This window comes from Nipponia nippon, unplaced genomic scaffold (genome assembly GCF_047370975.1).
Source record: "Nipponia nippon isolate SJK-2023a ecotype South Korea unplaced genomic scaffold, ASM4737097v1 scaffold_1, whole genome shotgun sequence".
In the NCBI taxonomy this organism is placed as follows: Eukaryota; Metazoa; Chordata; class Aves; order Pelecaniformes; family Threskiornithidae; genus Nipponia; species Nipponia nippon.
In genome coordinates, this window is record NW_028262290.1 from 136,797,057 (window position 1) to 136,824,449 (window position 27,393).

The following is a 27,393-nucleotide window of genomic DNA, read 5'->3' on the forward strand; positions in this document are numbered from 1 at the left end:
AGAGACAGTGGTGGTAACTGGGCTGGAGGAGGAAAACAAGGGGTCCTTTTTACAAGATTGATGGTGTTATTTTATACCAACCAGGTATAGCGGGGGAGTAAAACCAATATGTCTAATGACAGCTCACTAGAGAGGTTATTTATGCTGTGCCAAAAGATTTCAGATGCAGAATTTAAACAGCCACCCACCAAGGAAGTGTGGAGTAAGAACAATAAGTTATAAAACTTGAGACTTAGTTCAGTTTTCAGGCTTACTGCCACTAAAAAGACATTTATTGATTTTATATAAACAGTGAGATTTGATGGGTGTTTGATCTTTGAGCTTCTCTCTTAACAAGTACCTGAGCATGATGTAAAGACCGAAGCTCAGTAGAGGTTTAGCACACGACCCAGAGACCTTCAACATTTTGGAAGGCTCCTATCTCACATTCACTACTCCACTGTACATGGCCAAGGGTGAGATTCCAGTTCTAGATTCAAAAAACATCACCATTTCAGATGTTTTTATTGTAATGGTCAGACCAAATTTCAGAACACTTTCTGAATGTGAGAGCCAAGTCCCATGAAAATGAATGAGAGAATTGCTATCAACACTAACGAGCATTTAATCAGAACATAAAAGGAAAGGAAACTAACTGCATACATCAGCTCTTTCTCAAGTTATACTCTTTTGACAGTAAGAGTCTGTGTAATCTGTGACTGACTTTCTTCTAAAATACTCTATTTTTCATTGGCTTACTCTGGGATGCCCTTTGATAACAGAGAGTTAATGGATTTCCTGGCACTTACAGGCTTTTGAAAATTCTGACTATCTGCTTCACAGAGAATTACTTAAATTCGCTAATGTTTACTGAATGCTTTTGAATCCTCTGAAGGAAAGCTTTAGATAAGGCAATGGTATTGTTGTTGTTCTTTGCCTCTGATAGCTTAACTTGGGATTTGCCTTGATGCTGAACAGAACATTCAGCGTATAACCATAAAGCTTCCAGACTTTGGAAAGATTCAATCATCTTACTTCTTAAGCAAAAGAAGAAAAAAAAAATTGGCATTCATTATTTTTAACCCCCTGATGATATATGCAGTTAGAAAGAGTTTCATTTTTAAGTTCTGAGAAACCAAACATTCAAATTTGACAGAATCTCTCAATAGCGTCCTTTGAAAATGGTCCTGGGAGGGGGGAAAAAATATTATTGATTTATTCCAGAAGCTCAGCATTTACATGAACAGGAAATATACCCCACGATGGTCTCTTATAAGCAACTACCTAGAGCCAGGAAATTGAATGCATTACTTTATGCTTTTCAACCTGGGATTTAGGAATTTAGATAAAGAGTCATTCTCTTTATGGAAGAACATGAAAATTTCTCATTTCCCATTCCTCTTGAGATTTTAGTTTCCTTTTTTCCAGTGCACTAGTGTTGTTGTTTTTCCTATTCATTCATTCTGTCATGTCAAAATATATTAGCATTCTTTTGAAAAATTATAAACAGAATGAAAAGACAGATGCTTTCAGCATACTCATTAACTAGTTCAATAACTCCATTTTATTGCTCTCTCAGGTTTTGCTTCCTGGAGTACAGTAGGTTAGCCATTGTCTTCTCCCCCCAGCCACTGCACCTGGAAAAGGGAAAATATTGAGTAAAAAGACTGATTGAATTTTTTTTTTTTGCAGCACCACAACAGTACAATATAATTTCTAAACCTTTCTGTTGCAAAGATGATCCAAGATGTCCAATGCTGATTTCTGGTTTGTATTGATTCTCTTAAAGAAAACAGTTATTTCACATTTTCTAACAGTTACTTTTGCGTAAGTTTTGCAGCCCTTGAAACCCACAGCTCTGGTACATTAATTCTGGTTGTCACATGTGATCATTTTGAGATGTTGCTTTGGAGCTTTGGCTATATTATCCTTCCTATCTGCCTCCTAGTTACCAGTGATATAAAAATACAGAGTGTCCAGTGCCCACTTCTGAGCTCAGCAATACAGGAGAGACATGGACACACTGGAGCAAGCCCAGTGAAGGGCCATGAAGATGATTAAGGGACTGGAGCATCCTTGATATGAGAAGAGGCTGAGAGCTGGGACTCTCTTGCCTGGAGAAGAAGCTCAGGCGGATCTTATCAGTGTGTAGATGATAGATGTGTTCTCCATGCAGTTTCAATGTTTCTTGCATCAGGGCTTCAGAGCTGCTTGTAGCAGGTAAAAGGTAAATGTTTAGTGAAGGTCTGAAGTTTCTAAAATAGTATCCCATCAACACCTTCTGCTATTTTTTGACTGCTCTGTGTTTAAGCCACTCTTCCATTCTGAAAAGTCCAAGACCCTGTGTCAGGATAGTTGCATTGAAAAATTTAATATAATCATTTAGCCACAAACAAAGCAAACTCTGTCTCCATGAGACAATGTGTTAAGGAACGCCTGTGAGCTGTGCTTGTAAAGTAACGTCCTGCAAATCCCACAATAAGAGGTAGAGTGGAGAGAAATGTAATAATTGAACCATATAGACTGGGGAAAAGAAAGAAAGAAAGAAAGAAAGAAAGAAAGAAAGAAAGAAAGAAACAAACAAACAAACAAACAAACAAACAAACAAACAAAAAAGTGCTTAAGCTTTAATTTTGTGTCTTACAGCTTCACTTTGTTCTAGAGAAAACATAAGTGTCTTCCAGACAGCTATGTCTTTCTTATTGTATTACAGGAACCTGTGATCAGATGAAAACCTGTAGGCTAAGTGTCTTCTTTTGTATGACACTTTTAGCAACTCACTTGTTTATAGCTGTATTTGCAATCATATTTCTACAGACCATTTTTTCCCTTCTGTAATCTGAATGCATGTTCAGAGACTTAAATGGGAATTCTGTTCATAAGCAATTGCAGAATTAAGTCCCTAATGATAAAGTTGGAACACAACTATCAAAAAAGTACAATTATATACAGAGCTGAGACTGAATTCTGGGCTGCTTGGTACTGTGTAAGGCATAAACCAGACAGCAAATAATGGATATTTCAGAACCTATCCAAGTTATCTGTTATTCGGTTTTCATCTGCTTTTGGTTTAATTTCTTAATCCTTTGGACCAGAAAGCTGTCTGATAATATGCCAAAGAAGTTAGTAATCATCTATATTGTATATATTGTTACAAAACAAATTATAATACTACATTGAAGATTCTGCAAAGAATATTGTTTATTAGAGTTTCAAAATTGCATCACAGGTACCACTGGAGAAACAAGAATAAGAAGGAAACTGCAAAATATTAGGAACAAGAAAAGAGAACTGAAAACAGCTGTGGAAACAAATACTGTCTCTACAAATAATATTTTTAATGTCATCTTCTAATTCTTTTATGTATAGCAATATCTGCTTGAGGCAGTGCAGAAGGATGCAAATGAATATATCCTCAGCATGCCAGCTGTTGCTCTACAGTTAGATACGCTACTTTATCTCAGACAATATTTAGTTTTATAAGAAACCTCCACGCATTGTTTTGGAATAGGTGGCTCAATGGGATTCCATTGCCAGGAGCAGCAAGATCAAATGTACTATCTCAGATTACAACTACCAACTCATATTGCAGAAGCAGGAATTAAATCCACAGTCAAGAACAACAGGATGCAGAGGCAATAATCCCACCCTATGAAGCCACCCTGCTGGTTCTTCTTAAGCAAAATTAAATGGGTAGATATTCATTAAACTGTTCGGAACGTGGTAACCTGCCAGGTCCACTGACCACACTTGATTTGGGTGGGTGGGCACCTCGGTGAGAAATCTGATTAGTAGGAGATAGCTCAAAAGCCTCAATGAAATGTTTTGTGAAAAGAGACATCCCTGCTGTGCAGTATTGTTATATCTCAGCCATGCCCTGCTGGGATAACAAATAAAGCAGGAGTAGTTATAGCTATAAAAATTTACCATATGACTACAATGCAGCAAAAGGATTAAACTTCTTTCAGTGACGGCACTCAACTTTAATTGAACCAACATCACCAGAAGGGGGAAAGACTGCTGAACAGTGAAAAGAGCCACAGTTTTCACAGAGTTTTCAATGTAGGTACGAAATATGTGGCCCCACTCTGGCATAACCAAGTTCTTGGCCATTTAGAGTTCTTATATCTGGGAAATTATTTGTTGCACATCAAGGCGGTTATCCGATTGGTATGAGTATGGCAGAATTCAGACTGTAAAAGAGTATAAACTTTCAAATATACACACTAGCATGCTGATGTAAAACTATGTCTTATGTACTTTCACCTGCAATGTGCTGTTTGTCCTAGGAGAGGGTATATTAAGGTGCCAATGAACAACTTCAACTCATTTTGTCAAGTGCTTTGGCTTGATCTCTTTGAACAATGTCACTTGTACTACTGCATTGTCAAACCTTAGGGCTTTTGACACTCATTTTTGAAAATTTTTGAAGAAACCAATACAAAAATACCTCTGTGAAAAGCTATTTTAAAAGCTAGTGTCTCTTAGTGTCCCTCTTGCAACTGCTGATATGTCAGTAAGAAAAATAAAGGCATAACCAAGAAAAAAAGTGCCTTAAGCTCCTAAGACAAATTTTACCTGTGGATACGCAGCATCTGGGAACATCAGTAACTGGGTGGGCCCTGTCCGAGTTTCCTTCCTCCTTTAACTGACACTGTAGTCTAACATTTACTCTCAAATTAGATCCAGATTAGATAGGGCCAATTTTGTATTCATTACTTTTTGTTAGGTTTGCTCTGAAGGAAATCACGGCAGCGATGAAAGCTTGAGTGAACACTACTTTATTATTGAAATCCAAACAGCTGCATCAAGGCAAAAAACACAGTAACCAGAAAACACTCTTAGATATGTCCGTACTTCACTATAGACAAATGGCAATTTGTCATGCATTGAAGTGTTGGAGCTTTAATTGCCTCAGGTTGCATGAGCAAAGCTGCTGAGGAAAATCAGGTTTTATAGAAGTACTGTTGGAATTTGGCCCCTCCAAATGTTCCACTAACAGCTTGTCTACATCATTTGTGAGATAGGACTCTCAGCCTCAGCTCCCGAGGGTTAACTTTTTTGTCTCTAGTTTCTTCCTGCAGGAAATGAAAGTACAGACTTTTTTTAGCAAGATACACAATACATTTGCAGACCTAGACACAGAGAAGAAACATTAGAAATGTTGTCTTTAATAAGATGTGGAAGGTGACCTTAAGATGTGGGAACTCACTTTCCTTCTGAAGAGCTAGGATAAATCAGCAATGAAGAAAAAGTCCAAGACTGTAATTCCTAAGGAGACTGATGAATTTTCAACTTAAATAAGGAATTGTTTTACCTCTAGTTTGGCAATCTATTGAAGTATTTAAGCCACACTCTCCCTGCAGCAATTAGACCTGTAAGGGAGCTCTGTTCTAAAGAAAGGAGCCCTTCATGTCTTCTCCGTGTCAGCACCTCCTTGGGACTCTGGAAATTCAAGTAAGTGCAATACAAGTTTCAGTAGAAGATTCAGCTGCACACGCAGGCAATTCCTTGCAAAAGTGAGGCCCTACTTTCCTCTTTCCCCTCTCTTTGATGCGTATGTGAGAAGGTGAAACCCTAATGCATGGCACTTTCTACAGAAAACAGACATGACATTCAATTACACACTAGTGAAGGAGGTATTTCTGTGTGGTATGTTTCTTTCCTCCTCATTCAACAACACAAACTGTATTGGCAACTAAGACTAGTACACGAGAAGGCTTAAAATACTCTTATAAAACTTGCGGTAGACAGTTACGTTTCCACTTATGAGAATCACGCAGTAGTTTTATTTTCCTTGAGGAAAATAACTCTGATACTGTTTGTAGTGATAAAATAGCTATTCTGTTCATCCAGTATGGGATCTGAGGGATCATAATAAATGTCATTCTCTGTATTACATTAGCTTATTTTTGTGATAGTACTTGTTCAAGTCTACTCCTCATGCCGTATTTTTTCTGTCAAGGTTAACTCACATGCTACTAATTATACTTTTTAATTAAGTTACATTTTTAACTGTGTCATCAATCAATTCTTAGAAATTTAATTTTCTGTAACAATGGCTTTAGGAAACTGGTACCATCTACAGACAGAATAGCCATTAGCATATGTAAATGGAAAAACATGGAAAAGAAGATGAGACCTGTCTGTGGGCTCTGAAATTATCAATCTCCAAGACAAGATAAAAGAACAACTTCCCTGTGGGAGACAATGACTTACATCTTCATGATAGTTATTTAATGTCAATGTACTTTATTCAGATAATAAATAAGAGGAGTTCCTCTGAGCCTGATTGCTTGTATAATGTGTTCACATATATAATTATAAAGAGAATGAAAAGCCAAGATGGTGTGCGAGGAAGCAAACTAACTTCACCACCCACCAGCTCTTCTCATATTGTTGGCTGGTCACCTGGGCACCTGGCAATGCGTCTGTGGCTGATACAGAGTTTTTCACCTGCAGGCTGTATTACGACACAGTTGTGAACTTCATTTCTTTAACAAAACAATCTTTAAAAAAAAATCCATTTATTTATTCCTAACAGAACGTTATTAGTACATACCTAAAAAGGGTGCAATAACCCCTAATTCAGGAAATTAAAAGAACCTTTAAGGACTGACCCCACAGGACAATTAACTACAAGTTAGATAGCCACCACTGCCTTCAGCAGATTGCAAGTGGGATTGAATCTGCTTTAAGATAAGAATACAATAATCTTAACATCCCAGTTCTGAAAGCCACACAGTACCAGATGTTTAAGACATACAAAAATAAATAAGATGTTAACATCCCCAAAAGCTGTTTAACTTCCAGTGAAGAGCTAGGTATTTATATTTAGCTACAGAGTCGACATTTTAAGAGTCTGGCCCACAGTCCACACAGTGTGAGAGTCAGTACAAAGCTAGTGTATCATTTAAGTCCTATTATCCATCCATCTGTAACTTTAATGATGCACAAGCCTCATGCTGACTTCTCCTGCAGAAATGACTCTCATGCTGCATTCCTTTCATTTCTACACTACCAAGTTATGCAGGTACACATCAAATGTGCAAAAAAGGGTTTTGGAAACTCAGGCAGGGGAAAAACAGTGAATAGCATACAACATCCAAATCTAAAAGCTGTAAGTATAGGATCCTTTTCCTAACTTCCCCCTTTGGGAAACATGCATGACAAGAAGTTATGACTGACAAACAGGTTATTTCCAAATATGAAGCCTTTGTTCTTTGTGAGCAATCACCACTTCCTAGTGAAAACTGGGCAAATTGGCAAAAGTGTTTTGATGTAATATCGTAGTATTTTCCTAGGGAGTTAGAATGTTAGTACAGAGCAAAAGTACTCTGTCTCCCCTGGAAAACAGTTACAACTGACACAGCGGTGTTTTGTGGAACGCAGGGCCAAACACTTAGTAAAAATCTTATTGTACGGGGGCTCGTTGGGATGGAGCTAACTTTCTTCATAGCAGCCCACATGGTGCTATGTTTTAGATCTGTGACCAAACCGGTGTTGTTAACACATCAGTGTTTTGGCTGTTGCTGAACAGTGCTTGCATAGTGTCAAGGCTCTCTCTCCAACTACCCCACCAAAGGCCGGTAGGCTGGGGGTGGGCAAGAGGTTGGGAGGGGACAGCTGGGACAGCTGACCCCAACTGGCCAGAGGGTCCATATAATGTCATGTTCAGCAATAAAACTTGGGGGCAGTTTTTCCAAAATAGTCTTTGCTCAGAGACTGGCTGGACGTTGGTCAGCTGGTGGTGAGTGAGTGCTTTTGCATCACTCACTTTTTTTCCTCATTTTCCCCTTTGCTTATTAAACTGTCTTTATCTTGACCCACAAGTTTTCTCACTTTTGCTCTTCTGATTCTCTCTTGCATCCCGTTGGGGGAGGAATGAGTGAGCAACTGGGTGGGAGCTTAGCTACCAGCTGGGGTCAACCCACCACACTTATCTAAAAGTCTTCTGTACTTCTAGCTTCCATGTTTTATTATTCAAAATTCCCAGCCTCAGAAGAAGTCATGATAAAGCTGTCAGGGACCACAGACTCAGGAAACCTGGTCTCCTAAGCAGCCTGCCAGGCAAAGAACCAGATTATTACTTCACTGAAATTTCACAGGAATGAAGGTATTTTTCATCAGGACAAACTGTTTTGTCAGAAGTTTTGCCAACCTGCTCTAATTTGAACTAGATTTTTCTTGTGCCATGCATTCACAGACCTCCTAGCAGGAGAAGGAAGGAGCTGAAAATAGGCACAGCTGGGGACCTAATTACAGCATAATTGCCGACCTGTCCATGTTGATATTTTGGGGAGCCTTAGAATGAATACAGCGTAGTTATCTGTACCTCACTGGAGTTTATGTCATCCCCTCAGAATATTTCATCTGGCTTTTGGCCAATAAAATCCTGAACCCACTGCTATCCCACCCACACCAGATATGAAGAAGAACACAGTGATGTCCTGTGGTGTGATTTTTCCCCTTCCATACATTTCTGGATGTAAAAGCCAATAACAGTTCTAACAAAGCAGTCACTACACATTATGCATCTCCTCATGAATCACATACAGAAACAATTAATGAAGTTGCTTTTGAAACAGATATGCACATGAGAATATGCATTCATTACTAATGAACATGGCAACAGATGCATGTTTAAGATGATAAACTGGAACTGAAATATGTGTACCCAAAGTTGAAATCAGGGATATAACCAAAAGATTTCACAGACAGAGAAGTATATAGCTATCTACAAACAAAGGTTCAAAACAGATTTTAATAAAGATATTTTATTTTACCGCATAAATCAGAATCAAAGAGTTTTGACTGAGTAGAGACAACAGAAAACTTGACAGTTACTTCTAGCCCCAAAACACTTCAGATGCAGTAATACTCACCAAGGTTTGAGCTTTGCTCTTGTATCTGCTAGAGGTGCTATCTTATAGGTACAATACTTAGAGATAATAACCAGGGGAGCATGACCTCAGGGTTTGCTGGGGAGATAAATTCCTGTGATAATGTTTGTGAAAAACTCATAACAGTGTGGTTTAGTACTAATACTTTTCAAAAGGCAAAAATCTATTATTGCTCTCATCAAAGGTAATATCAAAATTATTATTTTTAGCATAGAAAAAAGTATATTTTAAGTAATGGAGAAGTCAGTGGTATATTCACAGTATGGCTCAATCAAGACACTACAGGAATAATCAATTACAAAAAGAAGTAACAGTTTACAAATCTTTAATCCTCTTAAACCTTTGTTGTTCAATTTAAAATAATTCCTTCATAAATAACAGTATGTCAAACTAGACATAAAAAGTGTGTAAGCCTGTAAGTTTAGGATATACTTTTCTTCATCTAGAAGAGCCCTTTAAAATCTTCTTTTTTCTGTCTTTCATTCAACAGCTGAAGAATTGCAAATATTTTCTATCAGATCAAAGTATTGAAAAATTTTCATACTTAATTGTGAGTTTTTAAACAAAGTTTTAGATTTTCCCTGGAATTCCAACCTAAATGCAACCCAAAACCTCAATAATGAAACTGTTCAGTGTGGCATATTAACAAGCTAAAGATAATACATGGGGTCAGTCCTTCCTGAAAGATATCTATTTTAGCTAGCTGTGCATTTTTTCCCAAGGGGACAGTGACCCCTTCAGCTATTTCCAGTTTCACTCCAAAGCCATTTTTTTGCATACATAAGAAATACGAAGATGTTCTTTTGTTCAACTTTGCCTTCTCTTATATCTGTGGTGTGTGCTTGTGCCTCTTCTCATATATATAGGTAAAAGATACTCTTAGACTCATATAGCAGATAAAGGACTTACCCATTGCAATATTCAAATTAAGGCTATCATGTCCATAAATGGCACAGCAGGAGAACAGTTTTCTTTTATAAGGGACTCCATAAAAGGTAGAGGCAAAGATCACTAAAATATGTAGAATACTTTTACAGGGGCACCAGAGACTGAACAAAATTTTATCCCCAGTGAAGTCAGTTGCTGCTGGTGTTGTCATAAAGACAAGCAATGACTAGAATATCTGCTTCCTTTGGAGCAATAAGAGCTGAATGGCACGATAAGCTGTGAAGTACCACATTGCTTCATTCAGTGAGCGGGTTCACCCATCTGCTGAGCCCTGTGTTAGAATCCTTCATCAACACACTGTTTTTCATCAGTGCTGGAATCAAACTGCCACGCAGTCCGCTCATGCCCACGGCCGAAGGAAAAGACGATCAGGAAAACATGCACCCTGGAGCAACATTCTGCATTTGACTTGGTCAAGAAAACAAGCCAGTTTCAAAGCCATCATTATTGTCTAAAGATCATCATTAAAGCTGTTCTTTAAATTGCATCCTTCACAAGAAGCTACTTGTGCTTCAAATCCTTACAGCATTCTTCATGCTTTCTGCATTTCTACTTAGTCCTATTTAGAAAGACCTTTTGACATATGTGAAAAGTTGTCATAGAACTTTAATTTTTTTTTTTTTAAGTATAAGGTCCTCAACTAGTTAAATACTGACACCTAAGTAAAAGAATGTTATAATATATAAGGAATGGTTTTCACATCTACCAAGTATTCAGACTTTAATAAAAGTCCATTCCAATTACAGCAATTCAGCACATTATGTTTTTTCTTTCTAGGAAAATGAAATCACTATATAGGGTGACCTCCATGTCCAGTCATTGCTTTTACCTAGATCTATTTTAGAAAGTCACACAAAATCAGAGCTATTCCTATACATACAGTAAGAGGTCTTGTCTGAGTGACTTCAAAAAACCTGTCTTTAAACTGAGTCATAAAAGAAACAAAAATACTGTGTTGTCTCACATCTCATATTTCATGGGGGATTTTTAGTTAATGGGATTTGTAGTCTTCAAGATTCTTCCAAATATCCTGTTCTTTAAATGATGGTAATACTTCACTCCATAATTGCTTCTCCTGAACCAACCTAAATACCAAGGTGTGAGAGGGGGAACATGTCGATACTGTTTGTGGCAGGTTTGTGGTAGCTCCTTAAAGAATCTGAGGATCCTCCAGAAGAAGGTGTTTAGAAGGGAGGAAGAATTATTTCTGCAGAAATGCAGAAATTATTTCTGCAGAGCTGCAGCTCTGTACACATGATTTACATGAACTGGAAAGTTTGTAAGCAAAATGTTTGTTCTTACATTTCTGTAGAATTTGGGCCTAAAGCGCTCTCTCTACTTGATAAAACATGACAGAATTTATCCTTAAGATATTTTGTTTGCAGCTACTTCTAGAGGCAACTGACCTTTCTGTCGGAAAGGTTCTCTTATCTTCTACATTTTTACGGAGGAACATACGCAGAAGACCAACATTTTAATAGGATGAAAACCCTATCCTACCAGTAACAAAAACGTAGGTTTTATTTTGTTATCATGCTGCTATGAGCAATGACTACATCCAGGGTTTTTGTTTCTATTGTATTGTTTTGTTTTCTGGAGTGTGTGTTTGAATAACCCATGATAGCAGAGCTTTAAAAAAAAACAAACAGATGTTTTTATTTTCTGGTGCAAATGGGTCTCAGCGGCTTTCAGCTATCTCATCTAGGGTTTTTTAAATGGCTTTAATGTTTATTCAGTAAGCTTTTATGGAACTCTTTACTGAAAACTACCTCTAGAACTACAACTGAAATAACCACGAACGTGCACGCCCACACGCACACACATGCAGCCCTCTCAGTCCTGCAGAGTTACAGTGTGAGACATCTTCAATCACGTCCACAGTGCCAAACCGTTGTGCTACAGAGCGTAAGGTTAATGCAGAGCCAAGGTCGGAGAGCACGTCTTCGTACTGAACTGCTGACAAAACACGCCGCTCCCAAGCAGCTGGGAATTGTTTCTCTAAATAGTTTTGATGATTTCTATTAATCAGTTGACTCCTCTAGAGCCCAAGGGTTACAGTTACAAAAACTTCATGAGAAAGTAAAACAGTATATTCTTTGTGCCTGTATTAGTGAAAATCTACAAACCCTGTCTATTGATTTATGATCAGATTATTTAAAAACAAGCACTTTGCAGGTATATTCCAGTACTTTGTCTTCATTCAAGGAGATATGCCTAGACCATCTATTCCTATTCTGGAATCTTTAAGAAAAATCAATCAAATGTATAAATAGTGTTAAAACTAATGAATTTGCACTTACACATTAAGCTCACAGTGAACTGTAAGCAATTTTTTGCGTTCATTGAAAAATGTGAATTTTGCCATGGAACAAGACACAAGGTCTCATATGTGAAGCTTCATTATTGTATTTACACATAGCAATGTTTTTCACCATTTTAAGTCACTAATATGCCCTATTAGACTGACAATATCTTGTTAGCTACATTTTAGTTTTGCTTAGATAAATTTCCACAGATTGGAAAAGTAGCCTTAATATTTACTGTACAGAGAATAGCTCCAGAGTGAAATTACAGCTGAAAGAGAGGGCTGCTGGATTGACAGCTTTAATGGTTTTATTCCAGTGGGCACTGCAACTGCAGTGCTTGAAACTTGGAAGATTTTTTTGTAGAAACTTGAAGATTTTCATAGAACATTAGCAAGATTGCTGTGCAATAACTGATAATGCTTTACTCAAGCTACTGGAAAGTCCAGAAATAATTGTAGAAAGTACTAAAGATGTTGAATTTTCAAAATCTAACAAAGCCAATTAAATAATTTGGAATGAACTCTCTTTGGTAGAGGAAGATCAGGTTAGGAAATATTTAAACAAACTGGACATAAACAAATCTTTGGGACTGGATTTGTGCTGAGGGAGCTGGCCAATGTCTCAATTATCTTTGAAATGTCATCACCATCAGAGGAAATGCCTGAGGTTGGGAAGAAAGCAAATGTCTCCACTGTCTTCAAGAAGTGCAAAAACGACAATCTGGGAACCACAGACAGGTCAGCCTCACCTTGAATCATGGGAAGGTGATGAAGCCAACCATCCTGGAAACCGTTTCCAAACACAGTAAGGACAAGAATGTGATTGGGCATAGTCAGCAGGGATTTATGAAGGGGAAATCATTCCTGACATACCTGATGGCCTTGTACAGCAAAATGACTAGTTCAGTGGAAAAAGAGAGAGCAGTGTTTTTTGTTTATCTCAACTTTAGCAAAGCTTTCAATGCTGTCTCCCTTTACCTTCTCATAGACAAGCTGATGAAGTACGAACTAGATAAACAGACAGTGATGTGGACTTAAAACTGTCTGGACTGCTGGGCTCAAAGGGTTATGATCAGTGGCACAAAGTCCAGATGGATGCTAGTGATTAGTAGTGTATCCCAGGGGTCAATACTGCGGCTAATACTGTTTAATACCTTCATTAATAACCTGGATGATGGGACGGAGTGCACTGTCAGCAACTTTGCAACTGGGAGGAGTTCTTGATGGACCAGATGTTTGTGCTGCCATTCTGAGGGACCTAAACAGGCGGGAAAAAATGGGCAAATAGGAATTCCATGTTCAACAAAGGGAAATGCAAAAGTCCTGCCCCTGGGAAGAATAATCCCATGCATGGGGTGCAGGGTGGGGACCAACTGGTTGAAAAGTGGCTTTGCAGAAAGGACCTGGAGGGCCCTGGTGAAGAAAAAGTTGGACATGAGCCAGCAATGTGCCCTTGTGGCAAAGGCAGCCAACAGCCTCTGGGCTGCATTAGGCAACGTGTCACCAGCAGGTCAAGGGAAGTGATCCTTTCCCACTACTTAGCACTGGTGAGACACACGTGGAGTGCTGGGTCCATTTCTGGGCTCGCTGGTACAACAGACATATGTACGTACTAGATTGCGTCCAGTGAAAGGACAGGAAGATGATTAAGGGATTAGTGCATCTGACATATGAGGAGAGGCTGAGAGAGCTGGGACAGTTCAGTCTGAAGAAGGGAAGGCTCAGGGGTGATCTCCATGTGTAGCGATATCTGACAGAGGAGGAGTAAAGAAGACAGAACCAGACATTTTTCAATGGTGCTCATTTAAAGGACAAGAAGTAATGGGCACAAACTGAAATACAGGAAGTTCTGTTTAAACAAAAGAAAAAAATTATTTACTGTGACAGTGGTCAAACACTGAAACAGTACTAAAAGGTCTATTTCTCTCCTTTGCTCAGTGCAGCCACTTCAGAAGCCTTTCAGTCTTTGGTTTCTGCAGGGGCATTCAACTGAGCATTATCCTCTTCAAACCCATGGATCTAGGAATCTTTCCAGAGCAGGCAATCTGCAGGACTGCAGGTAATAAGGACAGGAAGACTGAATGCTCTCTACAGCTACCTGAAAGGAGGTTGTAGTGAGGTGGGGATCGGTCTCTTCTCCCCAGTAACAAGTGATAGGACGAGAGGGAACAGCCTCAAGTTGCACCAGGGGAGGTTTAGATTGGATATTAGGAAAAATTTCTTCACTGAAAGGGTAGTCAGGCATTGGAACAGGCTGCCCAGGGAAGTGGTTGAGTCACCATTCCTGGAGGTATTTACAAGATGTGTAGATGTGGCACACACAGGCATGGTTAAGTGGTGGACTTGGCAGTACTAGGTTTACAGTTGGACTCGATGATCTTAAAGGTCTTTTCCAACCTAAATGATTCTATGATTCTACGAACTGGTTCCATGGTGCTACCTATGTTCTGCGATAAGGCCGAGGACTGAAATGCTGGACAATACTTCCAGAGCTATCAGTGTAACTTTTTTGTGATTCACAAAAGCTACACAAAGAAAGAACTACAATTTTCTTATGGAGGGCTTAAAAGACCTTTGCAGAGAGTTGATAGTATCAGGTGATATAGGTCACGAACACAAAAAAAAACCCTATATATTAAAATTTCGTGTCTGTAATGTGACTTACACTGAACACAAAATTGCATGGCATCATACAGTAAGAATTCTGCTTAGATGCTTTAGACAGATTTACAGTTTAAACCATAGGACAAAACAATAAACCTCCTGTATCCACCAATATCATTATATATCCTTTATACGTAAAAGGCATATGTGTATGTATTTACACATACACACAGAGGTATATTCTTCATACGCATACATAAACATATATATATACACACATATAAGTTATGACAAACTGCTCCAGACCAGCACTGGAGGGAAGCCCAGAGAACTGGAGATGAAATTTAGTATGAGAAGAAAAAAAGCAAAAGGAAAATTTGGGGAGTTTAACTGTTTTCTATTTGTACACTAAATGCTAGTCAATGGTGTGGAATATTGAAAATTGCCCTGAGCTTTGCTAGGCAGACAGAATAGAAGGAAGCAGTGGGTAATTTGTAGAGCTGGCCAGAAAACAAAATGTTTTAAAATTTCCACAAAATGGAGGGAAATGTTTTAAAGAATATTTGGCAATTCCTTTTCCTGCTTGCCTTTTTCCCCCCAGCAAGCTTATTCTGGTCACTACTATGTCTACATATTTAAGTGCATGAGTACACACATACACACTAAGGAGATTAGATCACTCAAACAAGATGAGAAATCCCAGATGTAAGCCATGGATGTTCTCCATTTATACGTAAAAGACAACCCCTTGGGGAATCTACCCACTCTTCAATTGCAAAACATTTAATGGTGCAGAGAGGATGTGGATCTTGATCCTGCAAACACTTAAACATGTGCTGCAGTGTAAGCTGTTACATAGTCCAAAGAAGTCAAGTGTGTAAAGCTAAGTACATAATTTAGTTGCAAATTGAAGGTCTTAAAACACTGCAGAATGTATGGCTTTTAAAACATCCACTATTTTTTTTCCTTAGCAATACTTCACAAAGCAAGAAGAGATAATCACAGCTTGAAATCTTTTAGCAGAATTCTTGTAAAACCAAAGATTACACTCAGAAGGGGCAACTGTCATAACCTTTATGTTCACAGATGCTGAAAAAATGCTGGTGGTCTAGGGATTATCTTCAAATACACAATGCTAAGGCTCCAGTCGAACAGCAGGACGTCTGTTCTTAGTGGGGCTGTAAGTCTGGAAACAGAGAGGTAAGAGCATCACAGAGTCATAGATCTATAGAAGGAGAATTACTAGTTTTACGAATCAGCAAACACAGTATCGCTAGATTAAATCTGTATCATCAAAGAAGAAAGATAGGAAATAAGGTCCAACAGATTATATTGCAGAGGGCTTAGAGACTGAATGTTTTGACTTCAGTAAACCTGCTGTTAATGGGTTGTGGAGTTTAAAATGACCCTTCATCTTCAAAATACAGATGAGCTGACTTCTACATATGTGGGAGTACTCTGAAAAGAGAAGCCAAGGAGGTTATCAAGGACAGAGTGGGAAAAAAACATCACAGAGGATATCTCTTGCTTAAGAAGATGTTTTTAGTTCTAAGACTGTCATTACACACAAGGCAAATAATAATCTTTTTGCCTCCCCTACCTTATCTTCTTGATTCAACATTCCGTCATTCCCCTATGAACAAGTCTATATCACTATGTAGACAAAAATGAACAGATTTTAAGCAGCCTTTTCCTTTGTAATATATGTAAGTTCAGACCAGTCTAAATACAGCAGAATGAAACAAAGGAAATGTTTCATTGTGTTGATCACTTTTACTTCTAAGTATGTTCACTTCTGAACAATAGCCACTTTAGGTTAGCAACTAATCAGATCACACTGCTTTCAGATAGTTAAAGAACAGCATTGACAAGGATAATTATTCTTTTCATCCGAATGCAGAGGACATCAGCTTGGAATAGTCCTGGTGGGACACAGTAGATGTGTTTGAGGTATGTGTTATCTGTCAACCTGTACGTGAAGCTTTAAACTGTGATATTTTACATGTTCACAAGGGACTCATAAGCATTAATCTCCATCACATTTCAGGGCAGGCTGCAAAACAAATTTCTAACAGGTGTCTGAGGATATGAGAAGTTTTGTCTCCTAGTGTTTTTCATTAGCTCCTGTTTTGATTTTGTACTTGTGGACTGTATTTTGAATTCATGACAGTAGATCCTGCAAAAGGAAAGTATTATATGCAATGGAAAACTAAAAATACACAGGCAGGACTGAAAGAAAACTGACTTAAATGTAAAGCCTTCTCTCCCCAATTACTGGAACTGTATTAAAATCATATAAATCCTATGACTAACTTTTACCAGCACAAAGTCACGTAGCTCAGTGGGGCCACACCAGTGTAACAAGGTGTCCCCCCCAGGGACTGTTACAACACCCAACATTTTCCATTCTTTTCAACCTTTCTCCCTCAACTTGCATTCAGACATTGCTGTAGTATAACAGTATAATTTGGCTCTGCTTTCTACATTTTTTTCTGGTATCTTTTATGTTGATTTCATCTGACAGTTTCAGCAATGACCTGCTGAAAGCATTCTCCAAGCCCATGGTGGTCTCTGAATCATACAGCAAAGCAGTTGAAAACCGAACAGTATTACAGACCAATAGGCCTAACAGGAGATTATTAATAATAAGATACATTTATTTAATTTTATATTTTCATAGCTCAGGCTCACAAAGAAGAACACTTAGAATACCAATAGTAGTAGGATGCTCTACTACTGATAGTAACACAGTATTTCCGTAGCTCCTTAAAGCACAGCAGCTCAAAGCTCTTCCAGCTGATGAATTTCACTTAATTGAAAATTGAGATACAGCAGGAAACAGGACTGTGTTTTACCAGCACTAGCTTTTCTACTGCTGACAGAAAAGACACAGAAGTTCATGGCTTTGTTCTGTTCACCTATCAAAACCTTCAGGTATTTGTCAAAACCACATTTCTTCATCAGAAAGAGCATGAGCTGCTAACACATCTTCTGAACATTTTCAAATTTGAAGGAGTGTCGTATGGTACCAAGCAGATGAGGACTTGACACAAGTAATTATGTCAAGGACATCCATAGTGTAAAATAAAGTATTACAATTCTAGCAATAGCACTCAATATCTTTCTTTGTATCAGTTATATATCCACACAAGTACATGGTTTAATACATCCATTTATTTAATAATTAGTTTTATTTAACTAATACTTTGTTAATTCTAGATAGAAATCAGATTTTTATATATCCTTATAAAATATTTGGTGCACTATAAAAATAATACCTATGAAGTCAGATTAAAAATAATATCTTCTTTACTGCAAAGGAGATAAGTTGACCCACCAGGTTGTACCACTTTGACTCTTTATCATCAGTTTCTACAGAGATTCTAGTAAATAAATTTTCTGTGCATAGTGTTTATGGAATTTACATCTCGTAATTTTTTTTTAATTAGGAAACACTTTGCACTGGTAAACTTATCCAGTTCAGTCAGAAAATGTGGGAAAGTAAATAAAGTATAAATATGACAAACTTGTAGAATGATAAACAGACCTGATGCCAGAGGCTTTGCTGTGACTTCAGTGCCTAGCAGTTGAATGGTCCTCCCTTCCTAGGATACAAAAGTGTGAATATAAACATGTATATCCTTTGGAAAGATCAGGATGTTAGTATCAAATTCCGACTCGGGCAAAGCCTGTGCAAAGACTGTCACCTCCCCCAGGGGCACTGAAACAAGCCATAGGAACTACAAATGTTGATCCCAACCTGCATTGGTTTGACTGGGGATTTTGTTAGTAGTTTGGCTTTGTTTTTCTTCTTCTCCCTTCAGATGCCCATAACTGATCTGACTCAGAAATACTAACTGGAAATTTTCAGGCTGACCCTCACTTTAGCTGAGGTCGGCTTACAACTTCGTCTCTCCATTTTCCCCCTGTAATACTTCCTGGTATTATCTGGGCAGACTTCTCTTCCCATCCCATTTAGATGACAGCTTCCCCAGCCTTGCACTTATATCCCCTTTCCATTTCACAACACATTTTTACAACTCCAAAGTCGTAAGGGTCCAGTCCTGAAAATCCATATGCACATTTAATCTGAAATTCAATGTCTGCCAGAAGTCAACTAAATGCTGAATTTGTTTACAAGATAGGGGCAATAAGCCAGAGAAAAGCCACAAGCCATCCAAGGTCTCCCAAGTAAATTTGGCAATGGTTAGGTAGCTGTTGCTGCCTTGTTATTTTGTGAATCCCTTTTTTTTCTATAGGTCCACCCCTTGCTAAAAATTAGGAACATAAGAAAAGTCAAACCATATAGCTCAGTACCAGTGCCTGAGAGTGACCAATACCATATTGCTTAGAGAAAACAGAACACACAAGTTAAATAATTCCTTGTCCTGTTCTCAGTTTTCTCCAGTCTGATGCTTAGGGCTTCCTGAGCCAGACACTGTAGCTGCATCATGTTTAACACTTCTTGAAATTAACAGCCCTCAAAATAGTTCAGTGTAATGAATTTAGCACCAGGCATTTAAATCTTATACTTAAATAACATTGTAGTGGATTTTCACATTGATTTTTTAGAAATCCAACTAGCAACACTACCTTGCACAATTTTGTAAAATAGTTTTTGAACATTTTTTTTATTACTACTTCAAAACCAGGTCTGTGCTTTGTTCCTGTGTCAATAGATGTCGGATCAAGTCATGCTCTGTTATTTGAAGCATTTTAAAAACCAATGGTGTTAATCTAAAAATTCAGATGGCCAAACCATCAGAGAGGGAAGTTAACAGGGCACCAGACATTGTCTTTCCAATTTCTTCAAACTACAGATGACAAAAAACATTTTCATAATTTGCTGTGCCAAGAAAGTGCTATCTGCAGTGAGGTATCTTACTCCTATCCAAGAAAAATACATAATTTTATCTGGCGAACAGACAGGAAACATATTTTCCATTAGTGTGAGGCAGAGGGAATCTGTATTCCTCTAAATACTTGCCTAAAGCCTCAACAAAGCCCAATGGAAAATTGGGAGGGGAAAAAACAAATCACATCTGCATCTCTCTGTGAGGACTTCTCAGTTCCTTCTTACTGTACAAAGATACACATGAAAACAGGAATTCTGGGTGAAATCCTTAGCAAAAGTCAGTGCAACTCCGCCCAGTGAAAGCTAATTGATGATCTGTGCTTCTGCTCCTCTGGAGTGCATCTGTTCCTACCACCCCGTTCTTTATTAATAAATAAATATTGCCCTTCTCTATAGTGCAGACAAAGGCTTAAGGAAAGACACAGACTAACTTAGCGCAGTAGTCAAAGCTGAGGAAACCCTACTCATGTGCTTTCTTCCTTTTATGATCCTCAGCTGTGAACTCTCTCCTTGAGTCAGGGACCAGACCTTTTCATAAAACAAAGCCAAAGAATATGCTTTTTCTGCTTTGGTGAATGCATCTTTTCCTTGCCAAGCTAGCCACAGTTTATCTATTTGTATAGTCAGTGTTACCAGTAACCACTGAGTGTGGACAGGATGTACCTCTTATCAGGGGCGTCATGTCTGTATTTGGACACAGCCAGATTTGGCTGCTCAGTGATCTTACCGACTCACAACCTAGTGAGCTGGTGCCCCATACAGTGTAAAAACTAGGAGGAGAAATGATAGGCTCAGAAAGAAAGAACATAGCTCTTAGCTCTAGGATGTGGGAGGTTTGATTTTAGATCCCCCTTCTTCCTGAGGGATTTCACTAAAACCCGTTTTAGTCTTTACAGGACCAAAGCCTTTGATAATAACAAAGGTAATCTGAGAATTTAAGAAAAAGATTTCAGTATTTGTTCATCATCTGAATAGGTTATATATTTTAAAAATATTTTTTCTCACCTGCATTTTAGTAGAGCACATAACTTAGTCAAGACTTTTACCCAGTAATGTTAATTTTTATTTGACAAATATAAAAAATAGTAGTGAAAACACAAACAGGCTAAAGTCAGTAAGACTAAAAGTATGAAGTACCTGGTTACCTACAAGATCAATGCTTTGGACCTTACTCAAGTTATCTTTATTCTATACAGGCTAAAGAATGAATTCCCTGTTTTTTCTACTTTTTTAAAATTACAACTTACTAAGCAGAGAGACAGAAAGAGAAGAAATAATACGTGACAGTTGTACCATATGCAAGTGATCAGCATAATTACATGTCAGTGCCACAGTTCAGTATGGGTAAAACAAAGATTATTCCATTCATATTCCACCTGCCAAGGGACTTCCCAGACTTCAAAATACTCTGGCACATTCTGAGTAAATGCAGCTGATAGACCTTTGAGTTAAGTTTCAAGCCATTATGTCATAAAGAATATAAAAATACTTGAGAACCATAAAAGAGTAAGGGGCTGATCCAAAGACAACTGAAGTTAATGGAAAGCCTACCACTGATTTTATTTGGCTCTTAATAACCCCTGCAGATAGATTTCCTACGATTCATATTAAACCTCATACTGCTTATCCAAGCCAAATTACATTAGATTTTTATACTGAAGTCCTTTACTACATAAGTCAAATATAGTATACACAAGAGGTCAAATATGAAAGAGAATTAGGAGCTAAAACATACTAAAGATGTCATTACTTCTGAAAGCTAAACAGACTGTCAACACTGAGTACATGTACATGGCAGTTTAAAAAATACCCTCTACAAATTTTAAAAGCATTTTGAAAAACAAATGCCACTCAAAAGCCATGCAGTTTTCAGAAAAAGCACCCAGCAGAATAAACATGAGCAAATTTAATCTCTTGCAATGCTGTAATGTTAGCCACAGAATGACCAAAATAAATAAATGCATATGACCACTACTGATTGTCTGTTTGTATTTATTTGGTGTCAAAGATAGGGGTGGGGGATAGAATCAAATATCTCATTCTGAACTGGAACCGGCAATGTGTCTTAGTGTGTCTTCCTATGTCTTAGTGATGTTTCGGGCCATTAGTTTCAGAACTGTTAAACCGTGTTTTTAAATCAAATGAACCTTAGCTCAGTTAAAAGTCACACAACCCACAATTTGAAGGGAAGATTGGAATATGACTTTAAGGACAGAATTGATTAGATTAGACAAAGAATGGTCACAATTTATTGTTTCAGAAAGGACAAGTTCACTTACCACTCACATACATGAACTGGCACAATAGAAAAGAAATTATTTTTACAGAAAGAACTAAAAACATTAAAGGGCAAGTGCAAGAGAACTCATCCCTCTCTGATGCTTTTAGATCTGCCCAGAGCTGTGGGCTATCTCTCAGCCATCTGCTCCTTGCAAGAGGGGTGTTATCTGCTGAAGGCAACACTTTCCAAACATTCAGCACTTGGCATTACTACAATGACCCTTTGAAGCTTTGCCGGGAAATCTCTCCCGGGTTCCAAGTTCTGCTCACAGCTTTACTGGGAGTTATCATCCATGTTCTATCTCTGCACAGATAACAAATACAGCAACATAGGTTTAAAGGGCTTATTCAGAATTACCTTGCCTACAGTACAGATAGGCTTCATGGTACAGCACAGAGGATTCATTTAAGACAGACTTCCATTTGTACCCTTAGCTACAGAGTTTGAAAGAAAAGGTTTATAATAAATCAGATATAGCAGGCAATTTTAGCTTAAACTTAATCAGATTATCCTCTAATTGTTTACCTTTGTTTACAAAATACCGCTAAGAAGCCCTAAGTGTCGGATTTGGGGATTCATTATTCAGGACAGCATCCATCCACCCAGCTGCTGCCCTCAGCTCCCAGCCTCTGCTTCCCCTCTCCTGTGCACCAGCATTCACACTAATCACTTGTTATTCCAAGCAGCCTGCCACAAGCACTGCCTTTGTTATAGGTGATCCCCTGTTTACCTTTGAGTTTAGCGCTTGGATACAACTACAAAAACCATTCGTGGCTTTGTCTGGAGCCAAACACTTTTAAAACTCAAAGGTGATTTCTCGTTTCCAGTTCGCACCTGAACAGCTACGCACAACGTATTTGTGAATGTATACATTTTGGCAAACACTGCTGATCCTTCTTCCTGACTTAGTCATCTGTAATACTTAAGGCTATTACTCCTTTATCTTTAATCAGCCTGCTATCCACTTGCCTGCTGCCCACTCTGGACTATTCCCCCAAATGCAATTTGGGATAACATCATCTTGTTAAATATTGTATAAGACACCTATTTCACATATATTAAGTTCATCATCTAGGGTGCACTGTTACAGAGGTCACACTAGCATGTTGGCAATAGAAGTGACAGATGAAGTAAGAAGTTGCTATGTTGGCTGCATTTATGAGAAAGTTCCCTCTTTTCTCTTTCACGTTTTTTCTAGGATTCCTGTTATGCATACACACACACCAGAGCTGCACAGTCACAAACTTATGCAGATAAACCATTAAACAAGTACAATCTAGTTGCAGCACCGGGGGCTTAGCATCAGCAGAGCCTCCTTCTTTTTTATCTGAATTTTTAAACTTCTGCAATGACTCTCTTTTCACCATTGCCCAAGTCCCTGCTCCTTGTCATCCAACACGTCTGTTTTCTCTGATTTATCACTGTGCTCTTCCCTCCCTAATAAGTCAGTCCTGAGTCAGCAACAGCAATTCTACTCGGACTTCGTTCAAAAAAATAATTTAGTTCATTCATAGATGAAACTTAAGAATCCACCTTAAATTAAACATATACTTAAAAGCTTTACTGAACAGACCGAGATTACTAAACTGGAAGTTAGTCTAGGAAAAATTTTCAAAGCCAAACTTACATCTCTCTTTCTTCGTTGTTATTCATAAAATCCGCTCTGGGAAATGCTGCTCTGTGCTGCAATGTCTAAATTCTCCCTAGCAATGATACCACTGCTCCCTGTGCCGTGTTTTCAGTCAAACTTTAAACTGTTTGCAACAGTAATGACTTGGACTACATAATCATTTACAGTATCTTAAATTCTTCCTCCATTCGACAGTCTTGGTTTTTCCTCCCAAACATCCTGCTACTTAATAATATGTACATACAAAATTATAGTTTGACTTCATATTCCATCGTAAGTGAAAGAGATGTTTTCAGTAGTGCAAAGCGATTTTACACAGCCTATGATCTACTTAATTAAAACTATGTAAATTACTGTCTAAATCTTTCTGAAATTGCAACCTGCTGGAAAGACCTATACTCCTATTATAAGCATGCGGCTGCTCTAGAATTACTTTCATTTTTCATAGATTCACTGTCACTGATGCACCTCCGTCACCGTGAGTGCCGAGTACTACTTTTGGCAAGCTGTCAGCTCTTCTAACCACTATATGCTCTTGCTCTGCTATCGCTGTAAGAGTCTACAAGGCTGATAGTAGCAGAGGGAGCTGGCAGAGGAAAAGCAGGGCAGAAAGGATGAAAGGTATCTTTACCCCAGCAGCCGTTATTGCCACCTCTTTTGGTCTCCTCCATGATCCACGATGAAAGGTGTTAATCCTCCTGTAAATACCACTCCATCATGATTAGCAGGGGTCAAAGAAGTAGCTCAATGTTTAAATTTTGTAAAAGCTTCTCATGTCTCTCTTTCTAAGTCCTTATTTTGTAACTTGTTTTGTAAAATACCTCTTTCTTTTTGTCTTTATAAACACACACCTTGGGAAAAAACAAAACACAAACTAATTTCAGATGTATGCAGCTTTCCAGGATAAAAGTTCATCACATCTGGTAACAAATAACCCAGATAGTTAACTAAACAGTTAAGAATACTCATTGTTAAAACTTCCCTGAATGCTTAGGAGAAAAGTATCTGCCTCAGAGAACGGACAGAAATCCAAGACTGAGTTCAACGCTCAGGCTGTGCCAGTGATTCCTTTTAAAAACTCACTCCTGTCCTGGAGCTGAACCGCTTCTTCCCGTGAAGAGGCTGAAGGTGTGTGCACGAAAGCGGGCTGAGGTTACCCACACAACGCCGCTGCCTCTCTGCCTGACTCCATGCCCTGATACCTCCTTCTGCAGGGAAACCTGCTCTGCCAGGTCAGTACCTCCTGGAAGCAGTCCTCACCGAACATTTTACCCTTGCAGATGTTCAGTGGATGGCAGTAAGCTGTATTTTAGTGTCAGCAACATTTATTTGTTTGCTTTAGGTCTGCATACCCGAATGAGAACACGAAACATTTCTGTGGACTGCTGTATACTGTTGTATGTGCAAAGTAGTTCAGTGCCTGCTCAACCTCAGGCCTACAAATACCAGCATTACCAAATCTTAAAACGCTGAGTTTGTCCTCTTTGTCCTCTGCTAGACATTTCCAAACAGGAGCATCTCCCAGCAAGCCTTGAAACTTGGTTGCTTGAAACCATTGAATATTTGCTTAACTCATTCTGCATTAATAGTGTTGAAACACAGCACTTTTTGTAATCATTACTAAAGCATAAGTATAAAACACTCTCGGTGATCTAAGGAAACGACCAACGGATTCACAGCAAACAATTTTAAGCCGGCTCTTTTTCAGCACTCTACTGCACGTTGGAAAATAAATACAACTAGGGATCGGAGGACAGTAGGACACTGCCCTTTCACGACGCCAACCAGCTTTGGGGCTGCCAGGGATTCAGAAAAGCATCTTCACAAAACCCCCGGCAAGAATCACTGAATGTTTTGTCCGCCTGCTGAAAACCTCCCCCCCCGCCGCGGGAAATCCGGGCAGGGGCTGCCCGGGCGCGCAGGGGAACCGCTGGCGCCCAGGGCCCGAGCCCCCCTCGCCCTGCCCGGGCACAAGCCGCAGCCGCCCGCCGCCGCCCGAGCGCCGGGCGCGGACCCCCGGCGGGGCCGGGCCGGGGGCCGGCAGGGAGGCGGGCGGAGGGCCGGGCCCGGCCGAGGAACCCCCGGGGGAGGGGCTGCGCTGAGGCGCGGGTGGGCGCCGGCAGCCGCCAGAAGAGAGCGGAGAGGGCGCCCGGCCCGGGAGCGCGGCGGCGGCGGAGCCTCCCGGCCGCGGGGCGAGCGGTGCGGCGGAGGGGAGCGGAGCGGAGCGGCGGGGCCATGGCGGGGGCCGCCCCCGCCGCCCGCCGCCTCTGGCTCTGCGCGGCCGTGCTGGGGTGCCTGGCGGCGGCGAGGCCCCGCCGGCGAGGTAAGCGGCGCCGGGCCGGGCAGCGAGAGGGGGCGAGCGGCCGCAGGCGGGGGCATCGCCGGCCGGTGAAGGGGAGGGCGCAGGGGCGGGCGGCTGCCCCGGGCGGCGTGGGGCGGCGAGGGCAGCGCTTGCCCTCAGCCCCGCCGGGCTTTGAAGCAGCGCCCCGGCAGGGAGCCTGCTCCCCGGCCGGTCCCAGGAGCGGCTCGGGTCAGGTCCGTCCCCCGTGCCCGCACGCCGCTTGTTTTCCAGCCCGGCAGTTACATGTAACTCGTTTCACTGGAAGAGGCTTAACTTTATGAACTGACAAAATAGAAATTGTCGTTGTCACAGTGCACCTGCAGGGAAAACCTACCGAAGACCAGGAGTGTTGATTCTCCCGCTCTCTCTTCCTTGCCCTCTTTTCCCTGTGTGCCGGAGCGCATGCGGCGCATTGGCACGCCCTTACCTGGGACCTCTGCAGAATGCTTTGCAAAACCCATAGCTGTGTTGTTTCAAATTTCTGAGAGAAAATCCATATAGAGTAAATGCAATAGCGTATCATATTGAGAACTACTAGAAAATATTCTCTAAGCATATATTTTACATTTTTTAAAGGTTATGCAACTGTTTACTGCCTTTACAAAACGCCCCTTAGGGTGTGGACATGAGTGGTTGAAAAGTGTTTTAACATCCATTCAAATAAGGTTATTTATAAAGATGTATTAATGTACATGTGTTGATTCTATTTTCTTCATTGTTCCGTGTATAGGAGTATTCATATTCCTGTTCCATTGCGTCGCGATACTGTCGTTGCTACAACATTTGCGATCGTGTTCTTTGATATGTCTTATCCAAGCAAATGGTATCTTTTAGGTAGTCACAGTCACTTTTATATTTTGCTTTAAAAGTGTTGCCCGAAATAATTATTTCAGGATAACTTCTTCCAAAAAGTGAACTTCTTTCTATTTTAGTATTTTTGGAAGAGATTAAATCCACAAATACATCTGAGCACTTTCATTAAATGCAGTCATAGTTCTAATTTATGCCATGGGATGTTGATATGCTGCATCCTTTGCAGTCGGTAGATGCAAAAAAAAGCACATTCAGGATCAGAGTGAGCACTTGCTAATGGCACTATTTGTTTATCTGTAGTCATTTGCCAGATCCTGGCCTTTGGACAGCAGGAGATATAAACTGATAAGCTATTCCTACCTGAGGAACTGAGTTGTCAGTCCTGCCACTTTGCCCTTGCCCGTGCCTCCCTCTGTGAGTATCTCCTTTTCCCATCTCTGCTCTGGTTTGCACGCAGCAGTCCTCAGTCCGTGACTGCTCCATAATGCTGGAAACATTACGGACAGGTGGAAAATCATCAGCCCCTCTCTGCACATGGATTGGAACAGAGATGTGAACAGGGAATTGAAAGTTGTTCCTTTGTGGAACTCCCGTTTTCCACCCCAGTGCCTCAGAGGCAGTCAGCGGGAGCCACTTAAATATTTCTTTGTGGAAAATGAGCTCCTGTGTTGGTTTCAAGAACCTCTTTGACTTTTGGTTAACGTGTGGTGTTCCGAGTACCCATTACCTGCCCC

General features: G+C 39.8%; 1 protein-coding gene and 1 long non-coding RNA gene across 6 annotated transcripts in view; one reads left to right on the top strand and one right to left on the bottom strand.

The window, feature by feature from the left end:
* LOC148057635 (uncharacterized) overlaps positions 1 to 24,272 on the bottom strand; it is a 52,276-nt gene extending 28,004 nt beyond the window's left edge. Inside the window, exons 1-3 of one of the 3 annotated variants that reach the window (XR_015708114.1) lie at positions 24,137 to 24,272; positions 18,287 to 18,344; positions 1,391 to 1,616 (exon numbers count right to left, since the gene is read on the bottom strand). This is a non-coding gene — a long non-coding RNA (uncharacterized LOC148057635). Of the gene's footprint in view, positions 1 to 1,390; positions 1,617 to 18,286; positions 18,345 to 23,502; positions 23,631 to 24,136 lie in introns of those variants that run through there. The other 2 variants (XR_015708115.1, XR_015708119.1) reach the window with 2 other exon arrangements.
* Positions 24,273 to 25,666: 1,394 nt separating this feature from the next.
* Positions 25,667 to 27,393, top strand: part of VWDE (von Willebrand factor D and EGF domains) — a 43,960-nt gene continuing 42,233 nt past the window's right edge. For 2 of the 3 annotated variants that reach the window (XM_087774110.1, XM_087774115.1), the window contains exon 1: positions 25,667 to 25,828. In XM_087774110.1, coding sequence (XP_087630236.1) covers positions 25,741 to 25,828 — 88 coding nt within the window. In that variant the 5' untranslated portion in view covers positions 25,667 to 25,740. Of the gene's footprint in view, positions 25,829 to 26,952; positions 27,074 to 27,393 lie in introns of those variants that run through there. The other variant, XM_087774121.1, reaches the window with a different exon arrangement.